A 17,500-nucleotide genomic window follows, 5' to 3' on the forward strand; every position below is an offset into this window, starting at 1 on the left:
TGCTGGCGGTGCGGACACCGTGTCCTTGGCTCGGAGAGCTCCAGCTTTTTGAAGTCGGCCACTTGTCTTTCATCAGACAGTACAACAATAGTAAAGTGGCTCTTGACACTCTGTGGAACACAAGGACCATCTCTTGTGTTTCAAGTGTTTGTGTGGGTGAAGGGTCTGTTCCTCTGAAATGTCCTCTGAGGAATGTGTGAGACGGAGTTTCAGAGTGTGTCTGGCTTTAACGTTGAACCTTGGAACTTGTCTGCTTTTGTGACGTTGGCTGCTTTTGTTCCCAGATGAACTCCAGCAATGATTTCTCCCAAGTACAGCATGATGCTTTGCATTTCATGTAAATACAGGGTGTGAAGATACAATAGGTGAAAGATGTGTTTCATTGCATGCTAGCTTGAAGCTCAACAGACACAAAGACCATAATAAAGCACACCTGTGCCCAGTAGCAGGACTTTTTAAGCCTCTCTCACACAGCCTCTTTAACCCCGGGCCGGGTCATTTTCAAGCCTCGGTGGAAGTAGTCACCTGGGCGACCTCTGGCACACCTCTGATTGTGCAACGCCATCACAACCTTCAAAAGCAGACACTCAGACGGGTCATCCTGGCATCAGTTGTTGTGTGTGAATGAGTAACAGCAGTATAGACGTGGTCTTCAGGGCGGAGTTATACTGCAGCTGCTCTGTGAAAAAGGCTTTGGTCTAGATTTAAAGCTGCACAGTATTGATACCAGTATGCTAATGTTGGTCAGCTCCTGTTGGTCAGGGTCAGTGCCAGTCTGCGGCTCTGATCAGGACCTTTGTGTTGCAGCGTGAATGTCAAAGCTGTATTGTTGTCCTCAGTACTCTTTCTGGCCATGTTTGGAGCTGCTTCACCCTCCGACCTGCAGCCAGTTACCGTGCTGCAGACAGTGTTCCTGTTATAAGATCAGGGTGGGATGTTTTAACTTTTGTAAACCAGACTTGGAAAGTCCTGCATCTGATGTCACAGCTGCATTTATAAGCTGCTTCCTCCAGCACATGGACACATGGAGAAGAAATCAGGAAAAGAATGCTGTTTTAAAATTCTAGCTGCACTCAGTCACGATTCTACTAACCCCCCCCCCACTAAGTCTTTCCAGACTGTGAGTGGGAGGAGTTGGACTGTTGACAGGTGGATGAGTAGCTGAATTACTAGTGCTTCCTATTTCCTGCCTCAGTGCCCCTCACTAGAATCCATAATTAAAACTTAAATCAGACAGATAGATTTTCCACACATTCATTTCTAGATGATTCACCGTCATCTAGAAATAGACAACCTAGAGCTGCTTTGAATGGATCTCCAGCAATGTTTGTCACTGTTGTGGTTCCAGTTTTCAAATTTTTTAATGATTCTAAACAAATAAAACAGAAAACCTGACTCATGGTGCAGCTTTGGTTGTGCTCTTACTGTTGTCGAGTAAGGAGGGTTTAAACCTGATGCCTTCCGGATTGAAGTGGTGCCATCATTACAGGCCCTTTAAATCTGAACCAAGGATGGAGGAAGTTGTCCCCCACCCCCCAGCTGCGGTTGGCAGGTCGGAGGGTGGGGTGGGGGTCACCCAAACTTGTGCTCTGCTGTGTCTTCCCCGCTGTAGGACTGGGAGACGGAGAGCCACGACTGGTACTGCTTCGAGTGTCACCTACCGGGCGAAGTCCTCACATGTGACAACTGCTTCCGGGTGTACCATCTAAAATGTCTGCCGGACGAGTGCAAGCCTAGAGATGGAGGCTCGCACTGGCAGTGTGTCGTCTGCCGGGTAGGTGGCTGGAAGCGTGTGCACGTCATCATCACGTCCTCCTGGCTTGTTTTCACTTCAGTCGTTGTTCTCTGTCGATGTGAAGGAACAAGTATTCACCTTCAGAACCCTGAAAAGTGAAAAATGATTGATGAATCTAATGCCAATGAAACATTTTCATTCTACCTTAATAAAGGGTTCTTTTTACTATTGATGTAAGTGACAACCTGGTTTGTAGAGGCTGCAAAAACACAAATAGTTAAATATTTGATGTTTTTTAAGATTTCTTAAAGGTCTTTTTTGGCTTGTTTTCTTCTTTCAGGGAAGTAAAAAGAAGAACCTGAACAAGCAGGAGATGTGTAAATACCTGCGCTTCATCATCCAGCGTATGAAGGAGAGGGTGAGAACAGCGTTTCTACTTCATCGTCTATATTCCATCGTTGACATTATGCAGAAGGCTTGAATTCTTGAATCATTCATTCGATCAGTTGGTATTATTTCTCAGCTAAAGTGGGGGTTGTAGCTGCTGCCGTGTTTCCCCTCATTACACCATCCATTACATCTCTCCTCTCCATAAAAGTGGTGTTAGGTCTCCACCTTGCTTCTTCTCTGACCCCCCTCCACCCATCTCCCTTCATCCCATCTCTGCCTTTTAAAGTGGTATCAAATCTCCTCATTTAGCCTGCACGCTGCCTCCATTTGTCTCCTCTCTGTAAAGTGCCGTCAGTCAGCACCCCCCCCCTCTCCTCCTCTCTGTTGCAGGCAGTGGACCTGAACAAAAAAGGCAAAGACACTAAACATCCCATGTACAAACGGCTGATCCACACTGCGCTGGATGTCGGCAACATCCAAGAGGTAACGGTGCTGTTTAACATCATCATGTGCAGGTGCTGCATTGTTTGCTTTACACCTGATCTCTGTGATGCACCACCAGCTGGAGGCGCTGTTTGTTTTTAGTAATCCTGGCTGAATGTGTGTCCATCCACAGTTGTTGCTCTTTTTAAACACGTAACCTTCGCTGTGCAGGACTGTGCTTGCCTGCACAGCGAAGCAAATGCATTCAGAGGGAGTTTAGGTATTTAGGTATTTCTATAGGTATTATTACTTCACTCTGAAAGTCACATCAGCCAAATATACAGAATCATTTTAATGCTTAAGTTTTGGAGATTTTCTTAGTTTAGACGTGTAGAATAAAGTGATGATATGCCATTCATTTGAAGATAAGCGTCACACAGAAAACATTCAAGGACCTTTAAAAGGTTTAAAAGTCAGACTTTTTTCTAGTTTCTGCTGTTATGAAACGTGTATTTCAAGCCTCCTGATCTGTTTGGTGCAGTTAATGTTTGATTAGAAGTGATACACGTGGTGCAGATCAGGCAGAAGCTGCTGTTGGTTTTAGTGTTCTCGGGTTTACATTTGAGTTTATGTGTGTGTGAGGTCAGGCAGGACTCTGCTGTGGTCAGTGGTCCAACCTTTGCCAGGCACACTGGATCAGTGCCCATGGCATGAGTGTGTTTGTGTTAATAAGCACACTGCACTCACCTGGACACACACACACACACACATGTAAATAGATATATTTGTGCTGTTCCCTCTCTTTGAGTCTTTCTCTTTCTCTCTCCCAGAACCTGTCTGAAGGAAAGTACAAGACCTTCGAGGAGTTCAAAGCAGATGCTCAGCTAATCGTTCACAACACGGCCATCTTGTATGGAGGTGGGTCAGAGCGGTGCAGGTTTGAAACAGTTTTGCATGTTATTACTCCTCTTCATCTTCGTGGCTGCAGCTAAACATCATGTTTATTCTGGTTTTCTTTGTTGTAGTTCACAGCGACCAGGCAGAGATCGCACGGCTGCTGTTCAGTGACACGTGCCACGAGGTAACAGGGTTTCCTCTCCCAGTTCACACCAACGTCCAGGACAGATCTGCTCAGAAAGTCCTCCACAGTTCTTGTTGAACATTTTGTTTGTGTCTCTCTATCTGTTCCCTTCCAGCTGAATGAGTTGTTGTTGTGTAAGAACTGTTTCTACCTGTCCAACGCCCGGCCTGAGAACTGGTTCTGTTATCCCTGTGTGAGTATTATAAACAGATTTCTTCTGTCTGTGGTTGATGCATGAACTATTATTACAGTTATTAATGGAAGATACTATTAAGTTGCACCTTTTCCTCTTCAATGTGTTTGATTTAACTTCCTGAATCAAAGGAAGCGGCTGCCTTTGTTTCATCTGCTGTTTCTGTCGCAGGTCCCCAGTCACGACTTGGTCTGGGCGAAGATGAAAGGTTTTGGCTACTGGCCAGCCAAAGTCCTTCAGCGGGAGGACAACCAGGTGGACGTGCGCTTCTTCGGACACCAGCACCAGAGGTCAGCACTTTGTTGTTTCATTGGTCTCTTTCAGAGAACTTGAAATGAAAGTAAAGAGTGTCAAACCGGTTTTCCTCATCATCATCATCATCACCGCAGAGCGTGGATTCCCTCAGACAACATCCAGGACATCAAGGTGAGCGTCCAGCAGCTGCAAGTGAAGCGCAGCAATGGCTGAAGAAGGCTTGTGAAGAGCTGGAGGTGTACCAGCGTTTCTGAGGAGGGGCGCTTCTGGAAAACAAAGATGGACGACGGCAGCCCGCCTCACCAACAGAACAGAGCCAGCGCCGCAGCAGCAGGAGGAGGAGGAGGAAAGAGGAGGAGGGCAGCAGGAGGACAGACAGACTGGAGAGGACAGACAGATTGGAGAGGACAGACAGACTGGAGAGGACAGACGAAGCTGAGTCGAGCATCTCCTCCACCAGCAACGAGCAGGTCCGCCATGTAAGTGTGGGCCCACTTTTTAAAATTCTCCCAGTTGTTGGCTCCTGTGCTTCCACAAGGTGTTCTTCTGTCAGCCCCTTTCAAACGAAGATCATGCTGTGATCCTTAGAAAGCTCTATGTGTCCTCTATGCTTGTTCACAAACACCTGTTGCTCAAAAAGAAGTGTGCCATCATGTCATGTGCATCACTTTCAACCTGAAGCCAGTCCTGGATCAGATCCTTCAGGGGGACGTTCCAGCAGACTGCCCTGAAACGACCTGTTTCTACAGCACAGACACAGCTGGTGTTACTGGTGCTTCAGACACCAGAGCTTTTCTAGCTTTTTAGTAGCAGCATAGGTATGAATAAAACACATAATTGCTCCATAATAATTGTATATTGGAACTGTAAACTATGATATCTCCACATTTACTGAGTGAAATCTTAAAGTTTTAAATAAATCAACAACTGAGAATAATCTGTCAAAGAAACAATCTGGTGGAAGAGTAGAATACAACAAATAGTGCCATCTGGTGGCTGACTTCAGCACAGTCGGCACATTGTGATATATTTGGTGTTTCTGGAATCATCATGTGAAGCTACAAGTAAGAAACTGAAGGGTTATTATACTTTATTTCAATTCAATTTTATTCATAGAGTGCTTTTAACAGTTTACGGATTGTCTTAAGGCGCTTCACAGAGACCCAGAGCCTGAACCCCCTTAGGAGCAACAGTGACAGGAAAAACTCCCTTGAACAGGACCCGGCTCATAAGGAGAACCTTCCTGCTGATATGCAAATATCTGGTACTATCAGGTCCTGCATATATCATGGAGCTAGTCCATGTAGAGCCTTGAGGTGTATTCCTGAGTCCACTGGGAGCCAGTGAAGAGACGCTAGAACAGCAGAGATATTAACCCTTTGGCTGCTTCCTGTCAGAACTCTGCTGCTGCCTTCCGGATCAGCTGCAGCTGTTCATGCAGTAATGTGGACATCCTGACACTAGTGAGCTGCAGGAGTCCAGTCTAGAAGTAACAAAATCGTGGAGGAGTTTTTCAGCATCACTCTGAGAGAGGATGCTGCTGATCTTACCAGTATTACAGAGGTGGTCTATGAGGGATAAACCACATCATCAAAGATAACCTCGAGGTTCCGTGATGCTGACAATTTCTACATTTCATTAAAGGTTTCTGTATTTTGTTAGAACAGGAGAGATGCTTATTTCATACACTTTGTTTTTTCCTCCAGCTCAAAGGCAGCCAGGAGCCAAAGGCGAAGAAAAGCCGGCGTACTCAAATGGTCGAACCCAAAGAGGAAGCTAGTGTAAGGTTTCCATGGCAGACATTTTGGTTTATCACATTTTAGATGGAAGCATCTTTCTCTGAATCCAATGTCTGACTTAAAACGCCACATAGAGAGAGAGGAGCCACAGATGCAATGTTTTATTCTTTTCTCCACCAGGACCCAGAGCCAGAGATGGAGGCGGTCAGCTCCAGCCAGGAGATCCCCAGTGTCCTCGGCGCCCCAGCAGCCAGAGAAGCTGTCGGTGTCCACGCAGACCAAGAAGGCCAACGGTGGGTCACCGCGCACGCTGCACCGCGGCACCCAGACCAGCAGCGACGGCGCCTGCCAGAACATGTGCCACGAGAAATACACCAAGGTTTTCAACGACGTCAAGGAGATGATGAAGGCCGACAACAAGAGGGAGACGGAGAGGGTCGTCAGAGAAGCTCTGGAGAAGGTGTGTGTGGGGGGGGGTTAGTTTAAAGGTTGTGTTCAGGGACCCGGCCACAGGTTAAAACCCAGCATGTCCTGTCTGTGTTTGCCTCTCAGCTCCGGGCAGAGATGGAGGAGGAGAAGCGGCAGGCGGTGAGCAAGGCCGTGTCCGGAGCGCAGGCGGAGATGGAGAGGAAGTGTAAGCAGGTCAAGGAGAAGTGTAAAGAGGAGCTGGTGGAGGAGGTGAAGAAGCTGGTGGCCCAGCACAAACAGTTAATCTCCCAGACCAAGAAGAAGCAGTGGGTGAGTTCAAATGTTCATTTACAGCCTGTACAAACCAGTCTTTCACTTTCCTTCTGTCATGTGACTGCAGCTCACATGGGAGTCAGTCGTAGCTTCGGGTGGAGGAGTGCAGCATTTCTTGGTTTTTTAAAGGATCTTGTTGATGTGAACACCAACCCAGATTCTTATTGTGAAAAGTTGAAAATCTTTGTTTTTACTCTGGCTGTGATTTTTAACCCTTAGAGGCTCCAACACTCCAATCTGGATGAGTTCTGTTATTGTGTGATGTGCTGCTTTACATGAACGTGTCTTATTTCAGTGTTTGTGTGTCAGATGAAGCCCTCACTCTGCTCTGTGTGTGTGGTTTGCAGTGTTATAACTGTGAGGAGGAGGCCATGTACCACTGCTGCTGGAACACCTCGTACTGCTCCATCAAGTGTCAGCAGGAACACTGGCACGCCGACCACAAACGAACCTGCCGCAGGAAGAGATGAACAGGCCCCGCCCCCTTCCTTTGTGTGTCTCTCTCTGTCCTTACGCAGCACGCCATTGGCTCTCGCCCTCTACTCCTGTCAGTCAGTGTCTACAACACACACACACACACACACACTGTTCTCCCTCCTGCTTCTTGCCTTCCTGAAAACTCTGTGGACCCGTTGAGTTTCTCTGTGTGACGGACGCTTTGTTTCTTATTTAATTTGTCTGTTCTGGTTCTGGTTTATTTTCGGTGTTTGTGAGTAAGGAACAGGTCGTTTGAGCGCATGGCTCGAATGCAGAGTTTTTTTTAGAGGATGTGTGTGTGTGTTTTCTTTTCTTTACTTAAGTGCTAACTTTGTGTCAGAATGTGTTATTTAAGTGTGTAGGAACAGGCGAGCATTAACAGAAAACATTTTATTACCTGACTTTTTTTAAAAACAGTCTTTTTTCTTACTGTAAATGCAGCACCGTCGATCTTACATGTGAAACGTACCGCAGCATCCAGCTCGCTCTGCTTTCATAGAGAAAACCTATTTTAGAAAAAAACAACAAAAAACTGCCTAACATGTTTTAAATGATGACGCTTGCAGACTTTAATGAATTTTTTTTTTCCGGTGTGCAGCACCTTTATCATTTCTACCTAAAATCTTATCGTCCTCAAGTCACTTATTGGGAACAGGGTCAGAAGGTCGGCCTTAAAAGATGCCGACAGAATGAATCTTCCATGTATTGTTATTAAAATTAATATAATCGTGCACATTTTTCTTTACCTGGACTTGCTTTTATGAGTCGAAAATAAAACTTTAAATTTGTTCTAAATTGGGGAAATGTAAAGAGAGGTGATTTTTTTTGTTTTTTAAATTTTTTTATCACCCCAAATTCTTCTTGTAACGTTGCCAAAAAGTCGCACATTTTGTTGAACCTACCTGAGAAGATGTGGCGCCTCCCTCTCCTCCTCCCTCTCCCCCTACTCCCCCTCCTCCATAACAAAAGAAGATGTATATTTTTCAGAGCGCCTCAGCGTTTGTTTTGTTCCTTGTTTTTTTTTTATAGTGAACTTCTTGGTTTTTATCGGGCTCACTCTGAGACTCTGTCACTGCGTATGCTGTAGTTGGTGGTCAGTGCCTGTTTCTTTCCTCGTCCTTACACTGAGGCTACATGCATGCTGATAGTTTCATTGTTTTATTTTTTTTTATTCATCCATAAAACAAAAGAATCTTCTTATTAGCGGCGGATGGACCAATATAAAACATTATGCAAACGTGAGCCCTCAGACTCTCTCCCTGCGCTGGCTGTTGATGGTGTACATAAATATGGTGCTTGGAGCGACAAAGGGGCGATTAAATCGCCAGCTTCTGATTTTCCTTGAAGTCTTTGTGTTCCTCCGTTATGACGATGACCTGAACAGAGGAGAACGGTTCTGTATAGATGCCTTTTTAAAAAGCTCTGTTAAATTCTCACATAGTGGGCTTTAACTAAACCATGACTGAACTCTGCAGGACAGACAGAAGCTTTGGCTTCTTCGGTTTTAGCATCTTCACGCGGTTTAAACACGATTTCTTTACTGTGACAACTGCTTCTAGTTTGTAACTTTTAGCATCACTAACATCGTTTGCTACGTTAGCGAGGCAGCTAGTTGGGTATGGTCAGTCAGATTATTTTACTCTGCAGATACTTTTATCCTTTTAGTATTTTATAGCGTAGCTCCTCCTGTTTGCTTCATTTTTCTTACTAATTTACACACAGGTCGCAGATGTTTGAGTTATTCAGGTAAATACCAAAAAACGACTTTCAATCAACTCATTTAACCCAAAGTTGAAGCTGCTGAATCAAATTCATCATTTAAAAATTTTTTCAGTATGAACATGAATTTTCTCTGTACCGATCATACCTGGAAGGCTTTTATTGTGAAATACGGGAGGAAAGAATGCAGTTATTTTATTTTTTTCATGCAGTAAACAAAACCAACACTCTAATGCAGAGTCTACTTTTTTAACATTTTAAGTTGTCAGTTGTTGCTGAGATGGTGAATTTGCTTTGGACTATTTTCAGCGGAGGAATAATCTGTGGAGCAGTGGCGGCTGCAGGATGGTGTACAGGGTCACTGAACATGTTCTCAAAGAGAAAAATCAGGCTTTGGTGGTCATGTGATGGTTGTTTTTTCTGAATATAGGGAACCTTATAGCGTGGACCATTAGCGTGGCTAACTGTAATAGCATTTCTGCTTGCCCACAGAGAATTTACAGTAACTTTAGCTTCGCCTCTAAAAGTCCACTCAGTCTTTCTCTGAAAACTCATTTTAAGTGTATCACTTTAAGATGTAACATGTTATTGTACATGGCCCCCTCCTCGTCCCCTCACTGTGCTGCAGTGTGTGTTTTATCTTCATATTAGTGTGATTGTTGTGATTACATTTCTGGATATAATGTTCTCAATGTTTTCTTACAGTGCAGGCTTCTCCTGCCAAACACGCCGTCGTCTTCTCATCATCATTGCACTACATGTAAATAAAAGGTCACTGTTTATCCCCTCCATCAGTTTAACATCATGTTTGTTGTAATTTCACCACTTTTTCTTTTCATGTCCGTACTTTGTGTTTTTTTTTATATCCTTATCTGAGTCACTTCTTTCACACGGCACACCTTTATGAACTGCTGCAGCATGTAATGTTAGTGAGAACAGTCACATGGCAGCTGTCTGGCTGTTTACACCCTTAAAGCAGCCCCTGTGCACAGCTCGGCTTTTGTTGAGCCCATTCTGCTGGGTGTAAAGAGCATTCTGAACACCTCGGAGCTTGCGTTGCCTTGACCACATCGGCTGGTCCATCATAGGTGTAAATAGCATTGTTGGCCACAGGCGCCTGGGTGTTTGGTTGCTCAGACATTAGTGTGAATAGCATTGCTCTCCTCTGGGTGGGTGTGGGTCTGTCATTTTACCAAGTTCAAATGGGGGCATTGGCTCTTCCAGCCTGGGTGAAAGTAGCATTATAACTACAGACACTTCTACACAGGGGTGTAAATATCCTCGTTGGCTGTTTTGCTGGGCCTCATGATGGTCTGCCATGCTACACATGGGCCTGGTGCAAATTGTCACATTGGCCGATCCATCCTGGGTGAAAATAGCACACGCACTTGGTGTTTTTCTCTACCATGTTCTGCAGCTGGGTGTAAACTGGCTCTTTCACTGTTGGGTGCAAATAGTACTGATGTTTGTGTCTGCCATGCTGGATGCTGGTGCAATGGTCAAATTGGCTTTCAACAATGGATGAAAATAGCATTGATGGTCACAGGTGTCCAGGTGCTTGTCTGTGGCACAATATTCAACTCTACAGGTGTGAAAGACTGCAGTGGGTGTAAATAGCAAGTTGTTTTGTGTCAGTCATGCTATTCACCCCAGTGTAAATAACCACATCGGTCATTCCACCATGTGTGCGAATAGCACGTTGGGCCTTGGGTGCCTGCCATGTGTGAATGGTCACACTGGCTCTCCATCGTGGGTGAAAATCGCATTTTAGCCACAAACGCTCTGTGCTTATTTTCTCTGAGAGGTGTAAAAGGTCACATCGGCGGTTCATCATGGGTGTAAATAGCATTTTTTTTAGCTAATAGCATCTCTGTTCTCCATACATGATGTGTATGGCTGCGTGCTGTTTTTATATTCGTCCATCCAGCCTTTAAAGAACTGTGTGAATTTTTTGTTGTTTTCACCCTTCGGTGTTGAAAGTTTTGCCGTCATTCCAGTTTGTATCTCTGGTTTTTAGCTGCATGAGTAAAGGTGTGTTTCTCGTTTTCTTTCTTTCTACCCAGACATCGCTGCACTCCCTCAGAGTAATGCAATATGACAATGATGTGTTGTTATTTCCTGGAACATGTCCAGCTGATTTTGAAATTCCTTTTTTTTAGCTTGAAAGAGTGAGTCAATCAATAAGTCAGCCCGTAACCAGACTTTTCACTGATTTGTACTCCAGAGCGCTTCAGTACATTCATGTGAGAATAGCACTCAAATCCTTCGTGTACTGTTCACTGCAGTAAGAATCAGTGTAAATGTTCTTTAATTCTCACCTCCTGTCAGTCATGTTCTTCTGTCCATATGTAAACTATTACTTGTGGCTTAACATTTTCTATGCTCCTGACTTTTGTTCTTTTTTTGACACTTTAGCTAGCAATATGTATATAATATATTCTATGTGCTAACATGGAGGAAATAAATGTATCAACGAGATCCTGTGATTCCATTTCTGTCATTTGTGATGGCTGGTAACTGAAGTGGCACCTTCTCACCAGCTGTTCTTTGGTTGTCAGATTGAAGTTATTTTCATATTAACTGGCTCTAAATGTGTAGAAAAAGAAGAAGAACAAGACCCCGTTCAGACTTGTGTGATCTCTCTGGATACAGCAGGATTCGGGCCGGACCCTGCTGTAGCCAAAGAGATTTTTTTTCTAAATCTAAACGGCGCAAATCTGGATTGATTTCAATCTGGCTAGATCCACCTCTGAGAGGAGGCCGGAGTCGCTGAAATCTGCCTAAGGTCTGAACGCGAATGCAGCCAGCAAATCCCACTAGCAGCGATAGCCGGATTTGAAAACAGGTCTGAACGTATCCGGCTTAAAAGCTATCAGGATTTAATCCCACTCTAGCGGGGGGTTCAAGTTAAAATGCTTCTTTTAAAAGCCTGGCAGGAGCTTCAAACACATTTCTAAGTCCCCTAAACAAACAGATGAACATCTCCTTTTACTTTGAAAAATGTTGAGATATTTATTGAACTGAAACTCAAATAAGACATTTCTTTAAAACCTTAAAAAAAACAAACGGGACATTTTTCTGATAAAAGAGAAACAAACAGTGAAGAAAGTGCTTCTTTATGTTTTCAAAATAAAACTCCTCATGTGTGGAAACTACAACATTCTCAGCCTAAAAGCGGCCTTCCTCCCACCTCCGACCTCTCCACATGAGTTTAAAGGGTCTCCGGTGAAACACCTGCCGATTCCTGTCGTGACATCACTGAATGAGCCCTGATTGATCTGTACGTGGAAAAATATGGAGGACTTCTCACTTCTGATATTTACAGTCGCAGCGGCGGTAAAACAAAACTCGTCCAGTACTGCTGTCGGTCTGCGTGAGGGGAGGAGTCTCATTCCAGGAGCATCAGGTTGTTCCCGAATGGATGTGACATATGAAGAGTTCTGATCATGACATGATAACACTTTTCTTTACAACAACATATTTCTGCCTTCGGTCTAAGGTTCTGTCTTAAACCAGCGGCTACAGGGGACTACAAACTCTCACTGAACATCATCAAGGTGTCGGAGCCGTAAGCTCAGTGGTAGCGACGCTGTAGGTGGTTTCTAGCATTGGCATTTAGCTTCTGGTGATCAATTAGGCTTCATGTGTCCATTCATGAAGATTTCAGGAAGTGATCTAAAATTTGAATTGGATTAGAACTCTCCATATAAAAGCTGTAATAAAACTCCTCTGTTCATTTGTTCACATTTAATATAATCTATATTTATACGTTCCTATATTTTCCATAATATGCGTGATGAGTCCGTTTCGCTCCAGATTATACAAGGCTTTTTTGTTTCGTTTATATTAGCAAATATTCAAGAGCAAAACATTCTTGAATGTCTCGTCATATACTTCTAAAAGAGAAACAAAATAAATTAAGTCAGTTTCTTTTTGTACATACTTACATGATATGAGTTTATGCGTCGCTTCGGCTGAAGCTGATAGTTTGAGTTAAAGGCTGCAGCTGTTAGTGTGTGAACGTTATCACGCGGAGACGGTTGCCATGGAAACAAAAGCGGGCTAACATGACAGACGAGTACCTCTTGGTAAAACTGAGGGACAGCTGCTTCCCTCAGGCCCCGCCCTCATATAAAACTGTGTCTCACACTTGGACATGGTCGATCGTGTTAAGACAGAAAATATATTTTTTTCTTTTTAAAAATAGCCTGAACTTTTTTTTTTGTTGTTTCGAGGGCACGTTAAAAAAAAGAAGCGACTTCAGCAACGGGAAAATATAAAGTGAGCCACACGTAGATGTAAAAACCAAAATCTTTGCTACGATTGTCCTCTACTCCCCCCTGGCTGCAGGTGGGGGGCACATTTCAGGTAAACAGTCACCACAGCTGGTGGGGGACTGTTGATGCCCTGGAAGGAGGGGGCCTTCCTTCCCCTCTGGGTGAATCTCACCGTGGAAGCAGTGCAAAGCTTGGGAGACACAATCCAGGGCAAAAAAAGTAACATCTCCCTGCGCCTGAACCTCCTCCTTGGCCGCAGCCTTTCTGTGTTCTTTTCAGTCTCAGGAGCGTATTCCTCGTCCACCGGAGGGCGCTACATGTTGTAGGCCACGTAGATGGGATCGAGCTGGTCGGCCAGGAAACCATCGCGCAGGTGCATGCGCTGCTTCTCTCCGCGCGAGTTGATGGGGATGACGCCGATGTCGACGACCACCACCACCCCCACGATCAGGTAGTGCTCCTCTAGCACCACGTTGGTGACCAGGGGGACCAGGTCCAGGGCCTCCTGCTCCGAGCCGTCCAGCTCCACCACCACCACCAGTAGGTTGGTCCATGTAAACACAGCGCTGAAGCCACAGAAGAACAACATGTTTAAAGCCTGTGCGCTGCGGTCTGTTACTGTGTGTGTGTGCGGCCGCTGCTCACCACTCTGTGATGCTCTTGTGCGTCCTGATGATGGAGGTCTCGATGTCGATGGGGTGGTAACGCATCCCTCTCAGCTCCATGGCTTCTTCCAGAGCACCGACCACATACAGGGCGTCATGGCGCTCTACACACACACACACACACACACACACACACGACATGACAAAAAGCAAACTTTTATTTTGAAACCTATGTCTGCAAAATACTGAAACTTGAAATGAAAAACTACAAGTCAGACTTGTCCTCATGCAAGTCCTACCTCCGCTGGCGTCGGTGAGCTCGGTCCTGCGCAGGAAGCCCAGGTACCCGGTCCGGGCCCAGATGGTTTGTGTGTCTCCAAAGCTGAGCCTGGAGTTGAAGTGGTCTGACTGCAGCGCCTCGTCTCCGTACACGGTGAAGTACCCGCTGGCGTTGTGGCCACTGTGCACCCAGATCTGCCAAAAAACAGCACGGACACACGTGAATTTATTTTTTTATAAATATAAAATATGAATAGTTTTTTTGTGAAATCTCACACAGACCTCTCCCAGGTGCGACTCTCCCATTGGTCCCTTGGTCTCTGGGTTGGCAATGATGATTCGGACGCCCGGCAGGATCTGATCAAAGATGGAGGAAGATAAAGCAACAACAGGAGAAAAGTCCATTCATCGATGTTGACCACACTCACCTTCCCGGACTCCATCAGTGGCAGGCTGTGCGGTGACCCCCTCTCCACGAGTCTGACCCTGCAAACCAAAGGCATGGAAGGTTAATTTGGCACTAAAATGCTACTGCTAAAATAAAAGCTGCAGCAGATACGTCACTGGATTATTGTTAAAGAAGGTCTCTGCTATCACCACAGTGAGTTTCATGAAAAAATACTGAGGAGTCATGGAGAAATGGAAGGTTGAATTGGCAATAAAATCTGAATTTTTGAGAAATTTTTAAAAACTCACAATAAATAATAAATAAAAGCTGCAGCAGATATTTCACTGCATTATTGTTAAAGAAGGTCTCCTCTATCAGCACATTCAAATTTTTATAGTTTCATGAAACAATACTGCAGAATTATGTTGAAATGGAGCAGATGGATGGAGCAGCAGATATGTGACTAAAGCTAACTCACCTGTCGTGACGCAGCGCCCTCATGTCGACATACACTGTTGTGGGGTCAGGTCCTGAGGTGCCCTGAGAAACACCAGCAACAGCAGGGTTAACGCTACAGGATCATAACAACTACTGTCACACAATGCAAGACAAACACTACAAACTACGACTCTACTCCTAGCAGGCTGCAGGCGATGCTGCTGCTGGTGCATTAGTGCTCACATGAGTCAAGCTTTCCCTCCACAGCAGGAAGGAAAGCTTCTCAAAACAACGTGTTGGAAAAGGTGGAGGGAACAGATAAGATTAAAAAAAGACATCTGCACATTAAAAGAAATAAGAACCAACAAACCTGATTCTACCCATGCAAACAAGAAAACTGACTGTTTAACCCAAAAGAGGAGGGGAAAGTGCTGAGCAATGATGATGAAGCTGTATCTGAATAAAAATACAACTCAGACCTGTCCCAGGAGCTAAAGGCTACAAAATGCTACATCTGAGTTAGTTCTGTGTTGCTGAAACTTCAAAGAGCCAGAGTTAGGACAGAGAAAAAGAAAGAGACCCCCGCTCCGACCTCTCTCTTCCTCCACCGTCCCCCCATCAGAGCGAAACTGCACACAGAACCCACCACCGGACACACAGCGGCATGCTGGGAGTCTCAGGTCCACACCCAGAGTGCTATACACCATCATCTCCACTAGAAAGTGATCCATGTGGCTGAACCTCCACCACAGTCATTTCTGATGTATCAGCAGGTGGAGAACTGAGCGGTCACACCAACAAGGAGCACACAGCAAATTCATCCTTATGTATGAGCTAATTGATAGCATGCTAAACAACTAGCTCTACTCTAGCTAGCTTCATTATTTTAGCTGCTGATGTAAAACGTGTCACTATATGTTAGCTTCTTTATTGTTCTTCTCAGGATGCCACATGAGGAGACAGGTCTTTACAAAGATGTAGACTACCACCAGGATGCAGGGCTCCTGTTGCCTAGCAACCTTGACAGTTGACAGGAGGGAAAAAATGATGTAGTAGAATGAATCCTGCGCTTGGATTATGAACAATGCTTCACTACCACAGACTAAATAAAGATGGACGGAGCTGAAGCGAGGTGACTCAAAGGATTATGAAGCCATCACATGCTAAAATATGTTAAATCAATAACTGAAACTTAAGTAAATTATTTTAAAAAAAAAAATACCATTATTGACCAAATTACAGCTGTCTGGAACGGTCCCCATAGAACAAGAACATTATCTAATGAGATAATGTTCTTGTTCTATGGGGACCGACTCACTTTTGGGGACACCCACAAGTGGCCACTTGAGGAATCGCAGCTTTTTGTAGTGTCTGTGCTCATTACCACAGAGAACCACTAATAAAACGCTTTGCTTTGAACAAAGATGGCTTCTGATGACATCTATAACAGTCTGGAGGTCTGCACCACACGGGGGCGACAGTTGTATTATTTTAGCTTCACACAATGAAAGCTCCGCCCACTTGGCTGCCATTTGTCACAGACTCGTATCAAAGTCCTTTTTTGTTGTCGTACAGGTTAGCGTGACCGCGTCGAGCTAACAAGCTGCCAACATGTCTGCCTGCAGGGGGCGTCCGTGTGCTAAACATGTGCTAAACAAGCAGTGGGGTGGTGGTGGTGGTGATTGTTGTCGGGAGGGGAAGGCTGAAGGTGGTTCCCTACCTGGTCTGCAAGCTTTCCCAGCCTGTGAGGCTACAGCAGCAAAGAGGGCGGAGGAGAAGGAGGAGGAGGAGGAGGAGGAAAGTAAAGGGGCAGAAGAGAAAGTAAAGGAGGAGGGAGGGCGGAGACAAAACCAAGTATGAGATATGTGGGTGGAGTTATGAATAGAACAAGTCAGAGGGAGGAGGAATGTACAAATAAAAGAAATAAAACAAGCAGTCAGCCAACTGTTAGTGTGATCAATGAGTGTGACACTGGGTAATAACAGGCCAATCTGTGTGAGTATTGATCGATGCTGAAAAACTCCTCCATGCTTTTGTTACTTCTAGACATTAAAACCCATGAACGGCTGCAGCTGATCCAGAAGGCAGCAGCTAGAGTTCTGACAGGAAGCGGCCAAAGGGTTAATATCTCTGCTTTTATAGCGTCTCTTCACTGGCTCCCAGTGGGCTCAAGAATGGTGGAACGGCACAATTGTTCTGGCCCATGGACTATTATGAGCCGGGTCCTGTTCAAGGGTTCTCCCTGGTAACGGGGAGTGTTTCCTGTTCTGAAGGGGTTCAGGCTCTGGGACAATTCTGAGAATATTGTCTTCATGTTAAGAATCATGTCTTAACATCATATCAAATGATCCTATTTTAGTGAAAAACGATCCATATGACGACACACTGGAGAAGGTTGGCTCCACTAAGAGATGCAAATCATAACTGAAACATGAGATTAATGATCAGCCTGAAATGGAAACATGAAGCTGAACCTGAGACATACAGATGAACAAACCTCTGAACGTCTCAGATGTTCATCTGTTTGGATGAAGCAGGGGAAGAGGATGACCTGCCTCTCTTCTTCCTCGCTAACAATATGTATTTACACAGCTAGCAGCTACTGTTAGCATCGCAGAAATGAAATGTTAGCGTCTTAATCTGTGAATCTGAGACCAGACAGACTCCAGAAAAGAGGTTTTTCTCCTGACTGGTTCCTCTAAACAACACAATGTGACAAATGGCTCCAATGGTTGCTACAAACCACGAGCATTAGAGAGA

General features: G+C 44.9%; 2 protein-coding genes across 9 annotated transcripts in view; one reads left to right on the plus strand and one right to left on the minus strand.

Moving 5' to 3' along the window:
- Positions 1 to 11,231, plus strand: part of zmynd11 (zinc finger, MYND-type containing 11) — a 21,475-nt gene extending 10,244 nt beyond the window's left edge. Inside the window, 16 exon segments of the mRNA XM_028427954.1 lie at positions 1,613 to 1,774; positions 2,076 to 2,153; positions 2,516 to 2,608; positions 3,379 to 3,466; positions 3,574 to 3,629; positions 3,745 to 3,822; positions 3,994 to 4,112; positions 4,212 to 4,285; positions 4,288 to 4,327; positions 4,329 to 4,366; positions 4,507 to 4,547; positions 5,784 to 5,852; positions 5,997 to 6,050; positions 6,052 to 6,276; positions 6,369 to 6,554; positions 6,905 to 11,231. Coding sequence (XP_028283755.1) covers positions 1,613 to 1,774; positions 2,076 to 2,153; positions 2,516 to 2,608; positions 3,379 to 3,466; positions 3,574 to 3,629; positions 3,745 to 3,822; positions 3,994 to 4,112; positions 4,212 to 4,285; positions 4,288 to 4,327; positions 4,329 to 4,366; positions 4,507 to 4,547; positions 5,784 to 5,852; positions 5,997 to 6,050; positions 6,052 to 6,276; positions 6,369 to 6,554; positions 6,905 to 7,027 — 1,524 coding nt within the window. The 3' untranslated portion in view covers positions 7,028 to 11,231.
- Positions 11,232 to 11,739: 508 nt separating this feature from the next.
- LOC114450029 (disco-interacting protein 2 homolog C) overlaps positions 11,740 to 17,500 on the minus strand; it is a 100,708-nt gene continuing 94,947 nt past the window's right edge. For 6 of the 8 annotated variants that reach the window (XM_028427923.1, XM_028427922.1, XM_028427930.1 and 3 more), the window contains exons 32-38: positions 16,461 to 16,490; positions 14,781 to 14,842; positions 14,343 to 14,400; positions 14,197 to 14,271; positions 13,935 to 14,109; positions 13,676 to 13,799; positions 11,740 to 13,596 (exon numbers count right to left, since the gene is read on the minus strand). In XM_028427923.1, coding sequence (XP_028283724.1) covers positions 13,344 to 13,596; positions 13,676 to 13,799; positions 13,935 to 14,109; positions 14,197 to 14,271; positions 14,343 to 14,400; positions 14,781 to 14,842; positions 16,461 to 16,490 — 777 coding nt within the window. In that variant the 3' untranslated portion in view covers positions 11,740 to 13,343. The remainder of the gene's footprint in view (positions 13,597 to 13,675; positions 13,800 to 13,934; positions 14,110 to 14,196; positions 14,272 to 14,342; positions 14,401 to 14,780; positions 14,843 to 16,460; positions 16,491 to 17,500) is intronic. The other 2 variants (XM_028427925.1, XM_028427924.1) reach the window with 1 other exon arrangement.

This window comes from Parambassis ranga, chromosome 17, assembly GCF_900634625.1.
Source record: "Parambassis ranga chromosome 17, fParRan2.1, whole genome shotgun sequence".
Classification (NCBI taxonomy): domain Eukaryota; kingdom Metazoa; phylum Chordata; class Actinopteri; family Ambassidae; genus Parambassis; species Parambassis ranga.